The sequence below is a fragment of the Nematolebias whitei genome, chromosome 7 (genome assembly GCF_014905685.2).
Source record: "Nematolebias whitei isolate Nwh7 chromosome 7, NemWhi1, whole genome shotgun sequence".
NCBI classification, from domain to species: Eukaryota; Metazoa; Chordata; class Actinopteri; order Cyprinodontiformes; family Rivulidae; genus Nematolebias; species Nematolebias whitei.
In genome coordinates, this window is record NC_056504.1 from 32,304,638 (window position 1) to 32,315,159 (window position 10,522).

The 10,522-nt window shown below is 39.3% G+C and overlaps 1 protein-coding gene across 1 annotated transcript in view; it reads right to left on the minus strand.

Moving 5' to 3' along the window:
- megf6b (multiple EGF-like-domains 6b) overlaps window positions 1-9,466 on the minus strand; it is an 83,021-nt gene extending 73,555 nt beyond the window's left edge. The window contains exons 1-3 of the mRNA XM_037679811.1: window positions 9,336-9,466; window positions 5,451-5,585; window positions 3,579-3,688 (exon numbers count right to left, since the gene is read on the minus strand). Coding sequence (XP_037535739.1) covers window positions 3,579-3,688; window positions 5,451-5,585; window positions 9,336-9,427 — 337 coding nt within the window. The 5' untranslated portion in view covers window positions 9,428-9,466. The remainder of the gene's footprint in view (window positions 1-3,578; window positions 3,689-5,450; window positions 5,586-9,335) is intronic.
- Between the last annotated feature and the right edge of the window lie 1,056 nt (window positions 9,467-10,522).

Genomic DNA, 10,522 nt, shown 5'->3' on the forward strand with positions numbered 1-10,522 from the left:
ACTGATACCTTCAACATCAGCAGTAAGTTAAATAATTTCATAATGTGTAGGATCTTATAAGCATAAGAAAAACAAGATTTATTGTAAATAAAAGTTGATTTTCCTGTTTTTATGTTGTTGATGTTTTTTTTTTTATTAACAACAGTGATGGAAAGTAACAGAACGTACCAAATAAAACTTAAAAACCCTGACATTTAGAAATCACTCAAGAGTTCTGAGCCATGTTGTGAGAATAGAAACCACATAAACATGTATAATCAGATTATGGCAGTCTGGATCTAAAATATATGAAAAACAAAAATGGAGGGGAAGAAATTTTTGCAACAAGACAGATAAATAAGCAGATGTTTGTCATAGTGCACTCTTTCTCTAAATATATGTGACTAATTATGCCAGTTTTTAAAAAAAGCCAGAGCTTACAACTGCTGAAACTAAGGATCACAATAATATAAGGAGCAGTTAACCTCCGTGCAATTGATGGATTAAACAGAAGCACAGAGGATTTAGAAGCAGAGCTGAGAGGCTGACCTGAGAACAGCTCAACTGGTAGCTTCAGCAGATGATTGCACCTTCATTTCAGCTCAAGTAAGGAGGGGGTCATTAGACTAATTAGCTTACACTGACTTTATTTAGGGAATGCACACACAAAGAACAAGCGACAACAGGGAACACAAAGAAACTTCAAAAGTACCAGACACTAAATCACTATTTCAACACAAAGCATTCCTATTCCTCCCATTTGGTGGGGTTTCGGAGGATTAGCTAAAGCTGTACATTTTGCAAAGCAGATTTTCCCTTCTGGGCGCTGTAGGTCCTGCTAGAAAACAGCCACACAAATAGCATTTGTGCTGACTGAAGTACAGTGCAGATAGCACACAGTAAAGCGTGCAGGAGTGGGCGGATTGTGGTGTGAGATTCCTTTTATCCAGGTTCAATGGCTCAGAGAAAGGGGTGATTAGTTTGTCCCCGTCTCAAAGTGCTGCCACGTCTTTGGTTACGGAGATAAAAGCCGTGCCTTATACTGAAAAGAGCAGCTATTGTCACGCAAAACAGACAATCTTAAGTACAGGCAGTGGGCAACACTGAGGAATGTCTCTTTATGGCATTTCTTTCTGAGTGTTTTTAAACAAAACAGACACATTTGGGGCACAGATTGTTTTTTGTATAATTTAATATTATTGCATTTTTCTTGGAAACAAAGAGCTCTTTGAGGGGAGTAAAGAGGCAATAATATGATACATGATGATAGAAACATCCAGATTTTTTTTCTTGCTTGCTATCCCCATCTACCTCCCATTAGAGGGCTTTCCCAGAGAATAATTTTCCTGTCCTGGCAGTATGACGGCTGCATATTAAGCATGCAAGCCAGTTACAGATATGGAAGCATAGTACTTTCATGTAAGTCTTAAAGCTACAAGATAAACGGTTTACAGGACAGCTTTACCAAGGGTAGGTCCACAGTATGCAGGCTGTGTGATCTGGATCACTGGTTGTAAAATCCCATCAAAGACACCATGGTCTGAGCAGCGTAAAGTAGAGGCTGTTCATAAAGAGATGAGATGCTGGAAGCTTCAGTGTGACCAACACAACTACTTTCCCTTAAGCCGAGATCAGACTAAAGCCTGGTCGTGGCTCGAGCCAAGTTGTGATGTCAACGTAGAACATAGTAATGTTGTATAGGAATCAGACAGTGCATGGTCAGCCAAAAGTGACACATATCCTCCTCACATCACTGCAAAGGGCATTGACAGTTTATGAGCTTTGTCATTTGTAGGCTCGAGAATGCAGCGTTCCCATCATTTGATATAAACAAAACCTGAGTTTTCCTTGATTTTTCCTTCAGTAATCCTGAAATTCCAGGAGATATTTCAGTCACACAAAATGCCTAGGTACATGTGGCGGGCAAAAGAACTCTCTAAGCTAATGTTTTTAAACTACAGTGTTTTGGTGGCCATGGGATCAGGCTCCAAACAAAAGTCCAACCTGACACTGATGTAAATCAAGGTGAGCATGAAAGTGACCCATTATGACCAGCACTAGAAGAATCCTTCCACCACCATCCATACAGATCAACACCATCACCCAGCAAAGCAGGACATCACAATATTAGATATTAATGGTATACCACGTCATGATGTGCTTCGTATGACCGCTGTGGGGGCAAGAGGCGCATAACTCCCTTTTAAGGTTTTAGTTTTTGGAAATCAGTGGCATTCAGAGATGACAGTAAGTATACTGAATGCTATGGTGCATGTTGGATAAAAAATACTCTCACTTACATTGCTTACTCAAAAAGAATTACACTCGACGGCAAGAGAAGATTTTTAACCGATATTTTACTTGCAAGGTCAGATTTTCAGGACAGGTTACATAAATATACATAAATGTACACACATGAAGACCAGTCACGGGAATCTGCCTCAAGCTATCAGTTTTTCCAAGTCCACAGAGGGCAGGAGATGTCACCCAGCTCTCTCTGCTAACCCAAATATATGGTTCATGGGCAGAGATTAGATTCTCAGCCATAGTAATAAAAACATCCATAACCTTTGACCAAAAATTATCTGACACTACATGCATACAGCAATCATTCGGAATAATTTATTATGTATTGTATTCTAAAAATCCACCACAGACAATCAGTAAGGATACATGTACTACGAAAACTGTAGGAGCAGAACATGTACTGGCATTAATACATGAACAAGTTAAAATCACAGAAAGATCATCTTTTAATCAGCAGATCAGTGTTTATATTGCTTGATTTTTCCCTGTCTGGAAAATATGAAAATCATTTTCCAGGTTTTCTCTGATTTCCAGAGCTGCTGGGAACCCTGGAATGGCAAGCATAATGTTTGCAAGACAATGAGCTGGTGGGGTGACATTTTTTCCCCTTTGCTCGTGTGTAAATCAGCACCAGGCCTTTTCAATGGGAGCTGGCAGTATTTGGTGGCAAAAAAATGATGGGTTGGGGACATTTTTCATGTCAGTTACGAAAGTATCTATTCTGTGTTAGCATTTCACAGCTTTGCAAAAAAAAAAAAAGAAAAAAGAGAGATGAATGTGGGACTACATTTGTTTGGAGCTTGACTGCAAACTACAAGAATTCCGGCCAAGCAGAAACGGATTACCAGACACGCCGTCCATCTTCAACAACTGGAGCTCTGCAGGGTCCAAGCAGTTCAGAGATGTGAAGCATTTTGTTTCTCTTCATTTCCAAGTGCAGAAGTAGACATTATGATCCAAAGTTAATTTCTGAGCTAATGTCACATTTTCAACTCTGTCCTCAATTTATGATTATGTTTCTCAACATGTGAAACTAGTTTGATGGTTGTAACGACAGGTGTATAGTTGACACAACGCTAAACAACATTCTCTCAGGAGTCTGACTGGATAAAAGGACTCTTTTGGACATTTTGGAAGCAATTTAATTAAGAGGTCTTTATTAATGTTATAATTATTTTTGACCCCTATATTCCCATTCAGTACATAGAAGATGCAGGACACAAACAAATTAAAACTATTTAGTCCATTTAAGAGATTTAACAAAAAAAAATCAATAAACTGAAGATACTTACAATGAAGACAACCTGCTTCTCCAGTCAGGTGGGACCATCCTGGGCAACACTTGTACTCAGTCTGATAATCCTGTTTGTACACTTGTCTGTATGCTGTGTAATATGCTGTCCTGTTAACGTGACAAATAAGAAGTTAGAAACGTTTCATCAGAGTGTGACATACAGCATTTACACCACATCACTCAACTCTAACAGACCTCTTTATAGAAAACATTTTGGAGCATGATAAAATAAATTTCCTCAGATAAACAACATTATTAACTAACTTTTTATGTAAATGAATGTTTCTGTTCAGTGCCCTGGGACGACTTTGGTTGTTAATTGATGCTATATAAAGGGAGCAGCCAAAAGAAGAAGAAGAAAAGATGCTTAGCAGTGCACCAAAGATCATTAATCCAGGTATAAATCCAACAATGTTCAGTCAGGTCATCTGACTGAACATTGTTGGATTTATACCTGGATTAATGAGCATGAACTTTGGTGTTTTGAACCACTTTGGCATTGTCTGTCTTACAGGAGTTGACAGGGGAGAGGGTGGGTCCCGAAGGTTATCTTAACACTAGCAAACTGTTTTTTTTCTTTTTTCCCACTCTGTGTGAGCTGTTTGTGGGATTCATTTTGGTTTGGTGGGCTTCTCAGACTGAAAAAGTCCTTCGGATGAAGGACGAATCGTCTCAGCAACAAAAGAAACCATCCAAAAGACCTGACTGAACATTGATGGATGCTTAACAGTGATAAACATGGCCTTTAATTTTTTATTTTTTTTGATGTGTTGCTGCTATCCCATTAAAAATTATTTCTTTTTTTTTTTTCCTATAAATGGTACAATTTTCTACAACATTTAAAATGTTTACTAGGGATGCACAATGGTAACAGGCCAAACTAACAAAGACCATGCAGAATAATGTATTTTCATTCCACAGCAGAGAAAGCTATGTAGTCTCAGTAAGTAGGTCTAGGAAAAAAATATCAGTATTGATATCGGTTATCAGCTAAATAAGTTTTAACATATCGACATATCGGATATCAGCCAAAAATCCAATAATGTAAATCACTCATTTTTGCTATGTTTCTTTTGTGAATAATGTATGTCTTCATTAGCAAATTATTGCATTCTGTTTAAATTTACATTTTCCATAATATCCCATAATATGTTTTTTTAGAATTAGGTTTGTGTTTTATTTTGTGAAGCACTTGATGTAACAACACCCAGTAAGTGTCATTTGATGTAAAGCTAAAATTCCCAGGCTTTGAAGGCACCGTGTCACAGAGTGACACTGTCAGTGTCTACTTCTGAGAACGGAGGCTCTCCCTGTAGTTTGGGGACCCTCTCATTGCTTCACGGTCATTAAGCTCTGTAGAAAAACAGTGTACGACAAGTAATTGTTGCTTTGGCTGCCATCAAAGCAGCCTCTGACTTTGTGACTTGGTAAATAATGCAGAGAAAAAGAGCAAGAGCTGCAGTGAAGAGCTCCTGTAATATTCTTTGAGACAAAAGAAAATGCTTGCATTAGGACGTTTCTTCAAAGGAATGTTGGCAGCAGAGACACACGTGTTAAATAGTAGGTAAACCCACAGACACGAGGGCGGGAGCGTCACACCTAACTGCAGCAGAGCTGTGGTTACAAACAGCTACATCTCATCCTGTTTGGAGATGGTGTTCAATGAGAAAATCAAGGCCTCGTTGTTGAGAAATGATTCTGACTATGAGTCACTGAGACTCAAGAAAACCATCAATTAATGCTGGGCACTTGCTGGAGTTGAATCAGCAGAGCGCCACATCCCCTGCAGGTGATGCTGGGAGTGTTTTTTAGGAGCAGACGCTGAGGATTTGAGTGTGCAGACAAACTGCAAATGAGCTGTGTTACTCGCCTCCTCTCGTGTCCCGTGCACCACGACTGGCCCCCACAGCCTTGTTTCCACACTTTAACCATGCGTGTGAAGGCCTGCACACATGGCTGCCTCTGGGCAACCAGCGTCACCTTCCTCTCTGAGCACACGTTGGGCCTGGAACCAAGAAGAAGAAAAAAGAAAACATGGAAAATACTTAACATGTCAAAAAATGTTCAGCTGTGTTTCTGCAGATGTACACATGACAGCCCCAGAGATTGATGGACAGAACTTATGGTAAGAAAGTTTCCTGTTCTGGTAACTGTTGGGAAGTCATTACTTGGGCTACATCTGATTTTTGGTCTTTTTTAAAGACTTAAAAAATCAGACCAGAGCTTCAAAGCTTAAACCTTGTGCCTTAATTGAAATTAATTTATAAGTATTACCTTCCCCTGAAAGGCCAGTGATAATGTAATTGCCTATTTGTCTGTTGGTTAGTATCCATCCATCCATCTATTATCTTTAACTGCATTCTCTTTTCAGGTCACGGGGGGTCACTGGTGCCCATATCTAGCAGTCACTGTGCGAGAGGCGGGGGAAACCCTGGACAGGTCTCCAGTCCATCACAAGGCTGTTAGCAAAATATCTCATGAGCTAGCAGATGCATTTGTATAAAACTCTCAGAAATTAATCACTGGATATATATATATATATATATATATATATATATATATATATATATATAGTGTTTGTACACGTCGCACTGCCACATAAGTCGCATCAGTCCAAATATGTTTAATAAAGTGGGAAAAAACACATAAATAAGTCACATCTTTTATGCGTCACCACTGACGTGTCATGTTTGTTACGCGTCACCGCTGACAACCTGGAAATGTGGGCCGATGTGCCAAAAATCAATTGGCTGCCAAATGGCGGCTGTGGGAGAGTACACAAAAGGACTTTAACAAGAATTTAACAAGATTAACACTTAAAAACAATTGATTGCTCGACATTATAGTAAAGTTGTGTCTCAGTCAAACGTTTCCTTAATAAATGCACTTTAATGGTAAAATCAGCTGCATTTCAAAAGTATTCCCTGCCTCGGTGTTCCGGGAGCGTGCAGAGGGAGGAAATCAAGAAGGAGGAACGTTGCGATTTTCTTTGAAATTTAACAAGATAAACACCTAAAACAATTATTTGTTTGCTCGACATAATAGCAAAAGTGTGTCTGAGTTGAACTTTTACTTAATAAATGCACTTTAATGGTCAAATTAGCTGCATTTCGCCAGGGCGGCACAGCGAAATGAAGTTGATGTGACGGTTGCTCAAGGCATGATCCTGGAGCTGGACGAAGGCGGCTGCTATGGCAAGCCGATTGTGTTATTAATAGCCACTTGCTATGCTATCTTGTTAAGCTGTTGGGAGAAGAATCAGTTTTGTTTTGTGTGTTTCCTAGACTGATGAAGCCTTCTGGATGGAAGGTGAAATGTTTTTTGCTAGCACAAAAAAAGAAACTGTCCAGATGACTTGACTGAAAATTGTTGGATTGTATACCTGGATTATTGAGCATGGACTTTGTTGGTAGTATTCAATATTTTCCATGTCAGAATGTATGAAAACGGTAATATCTCTAATTGGATTACAAATATGGAGAAAAAAAAAACATAAATAAGTCACTTTTAAGTCGCACGGCATGTAAATTAGGCAAAAAGGTGTGACTTGTGGGCCAGAAAATATAATACATATATATATATATATATATATATATATATATATATATATATGTATATATATATATCTTACACTGGATATACACTGAGGAACAGCTTCTAGCCAGAAGCTGTTAGACTCATAAATCCCTAACCAGGATAATCACTGTAAGAAAAAAAACAAATCACTGTAATGCCACTTTAACTGGTCATATGTGACTTGTCTGTGTTGCTTATTTGGAGATTCTTGTGTTCAGCTTGTTTTCTGTTAGTCAGCGTCTCTCTGTGTCATTAGCCAGTTTTCCTGAAGCTGTCCTAACCTTCAGTTTACCATTCACACCTGGCCTGTGTTATCTCATTCTCCTCACCTGTTACCACTCAGCAATCACTCCTCTTAGTATTTTTACTTCTGGTTGGTTTCACCGCACTGTTGGATCCAGCTGTTACTGCTTCATGAGGTTTCTGGTTATCGCTTAGCTCATGTGCTCAGCTCTTCGTGTCTTTTGCTGGGTTCTTAATTTGTGTTTTGTTTGCAGCCTCGTCAGCTTGTTAAATTCAATATAAAAATTCTGGATCATTCTTATTCTGCTCTTCTACACACATTAAACATACAACTACAACTGATTCACCTTTTTCAATATGGACACATCTAATCCACCACAGCAAACACAGAACTGACTTTAACTCAGCCGGTTTTACAGACATTCAGCTGAAAGTTGGTGCAGCAGTAAATTAAAAGCAATTTAATTAAAGCAAAAAGAAACAAATGTCTACAACAGTTTTTCTGGTACTGAGATCAAATGCAATGCAGTAGTAGCTGAGAGTCATTCCCAACACAAACTATATCACGAGTTATTGTAATGTTGAATTATATTGTTTTATTATGCACAAGATTTGATGACAAAGATTAAAACTTTGTCATTTCTCAACGTAAGACAATCTTAGACTCTCTGGTAGGTGGTGGGTGATATTCCTTCAAGGAATTTAAAACCTTTAATTTTCATTAAACCGTGTTACCTGGACGAATGTTGAATAAAAATGGATATAGGTAACAAATCCTAACGCCAAGGAAAACCATCACAATAATACAATTTTCATAATTTGCATGTTTTTACTTGTAGGTCTGAGGCCAAGGTCCAGCAGAAAAAGAAGTTGTGTAACATTCCTCTCTGCAGGTAAAATATGATGAGCCCTCTAATCTGCTGTGCACAAAGCTCGTCTGGGTCAGAGCCATCTTCATATCATTCTCTGCGCGCTGCACCACTTCAGGAGAAATGTAATTTGTAAAACAAACGTGTAATTGCAGGATGAAATACCTTATTGTTATTGTTGTCTGAAAATGATTCAATCTCTTTGTTATTTTTTATGAGGTTTAAAATATTTGCTGCAAATGGCCGGCTCTTTATTTGAGGGGATAGAAAACACAAAGCTTCTTGGGAGATCTTTATCCATACTGTGTGAATTAATGAGATGCTGCATGCAAACATGCAGACGATGACAGCCCCACTGATACACTTCCTGTCTCTGTTCTCTGCTGACCTTGGACACAAAGTTATCACATGAACAGGTGAATCTTAGAAGATGTGAGGGCTTTAAGGTGCTCGTTGCAGAGTCATGGAGATGGGACCAAAAAATAAATAAATCATAAAGTAATCAAATTATGCTATTTTCTTATACTGATTGTTAATATGTCCTTAAATAAAATGCGTAGGCATAATTTGTGATCAGATGCCAACTACTTTGTGTGTTTACTACGTAAACAGCTGAAATGCCCTAAATTAGAGCAAATATTAAATGTACTGGTCTAATTTAGAAATGTATCAAAACCCATGTTTATTTGGAGATCTGTCTTTAAGGTGCTCCACTGCCCTTCTTCAACCCACATATTTATCTTCCATTGTCAATAGTTCTCTTTACTTTCTTCATTTAGCAGCAGATTTGCTCTCATATTTCCACCTTAACTTCTCCTCTGAGATAATTGTCCAATTCCGCCATGTTTGTTTACCTCCACAGACTTGGGTCAGCCCAGCGTAGGTCTATCACTTTGTGTACATTGAGTGCGTACCTGCAGAATTGCACATCTGGAGTAAACTCTTTCAAATTGCACCATACAGCAGTTCAAAAAAAAAAAAAAAAAACCTTGTTGACTGGTTTCATACTTTGCAGCGGGTAACTTTAAAATAAAAAAGTTTAAACAAACAGGTGGACGTTTACTTACATGTGTGGTTGGAGACTGGTGGAAGTGCTGTGCGTCAACGCATGAGCTTCTTTAATAAATATTAGCAAGATTGGAAAGAGAAGGCTGTCCATGTTCCTCTTCAGCTTCCAAACTGGCTCAGTCACAAACTCATCGCCGCCTGAGAACTTTAAACTTTCCCCTTTAAAATCCCCTGTTACGCGCCTTCACAGGAGCACCAGCCTTCAGACACGTGCGCGCCTCCGTCTCTCAGCTTGTGGGTGACACTGACTGAAAGCCGCAGCTCATCACAGAAGATGTTGGATTCATGGGCAGGAAGTGGCCGCGCGCTTTGCATCCACGCGCTCGGGGGTGGAGATGGAGACGTCAGGACGGCAAGTGCGCACGAGAACACAGACGTTTTCCTTTCCTTCTAATCGGAAGCAAACCTAAAATTAACTTGCGACTTTTACGCGTGCGTAATACAGATCGTGCGCTCAAAGCAGCACACAGCGCGCGCAGAGAATTGGGGAGTATGTCGGAAGCAGCCAATGGTCACTCTGGAGACCAAAGCAGCTGATGGGGCGGTCAAAGGGTCAGGAGCCAGAAGTGACCACTGCTGGGCTCCAAACAAAGCTTTCATTACCCTCATGTGTGCTCACGACCCGGAAGAGTCCCGGGTCAGCGCGGTCCGTGCAGGACCCACACCCAGACTCCTTCAGCTAACCTGGATTAGTTTCATTACGGGTTGTTGAAGCTTATTTTAGTGTCATAACCACATATATAACCCAAATAAGCGAATTCACTTGGAAAAGTAACCTACAACAAATAAATATCACCTTAAAACAAGTTTAGAAGCTAAACCAGCATAAATTACACATCCATCCATCCACCCATTATCTTTACCTGCTTCTTCCTTTTCTGGTCGTGGGGATCACTGGTGCTGCATGTCCAGCCATCACTGACTCAGAGGCAGGGGACACCCTGGACAGGTCTCCAGTCCATCACAGGGATGCAACAACCATTCTCACTCACATGTAGGGACAATTTTAATTTGTGAATCAAATGCAAACCAATACATTGTTATTTTAGAGTTTTGTTTTGTACTTACAATGAAACCATTTTGAAGCTCAACACAAAATCACTTGTCAGTGAATATCTAAAATCATGAAAAATTTATGTTATTTTAATTTTATCATGAATAATAGTGCTGTTAAGCATAATAAAAC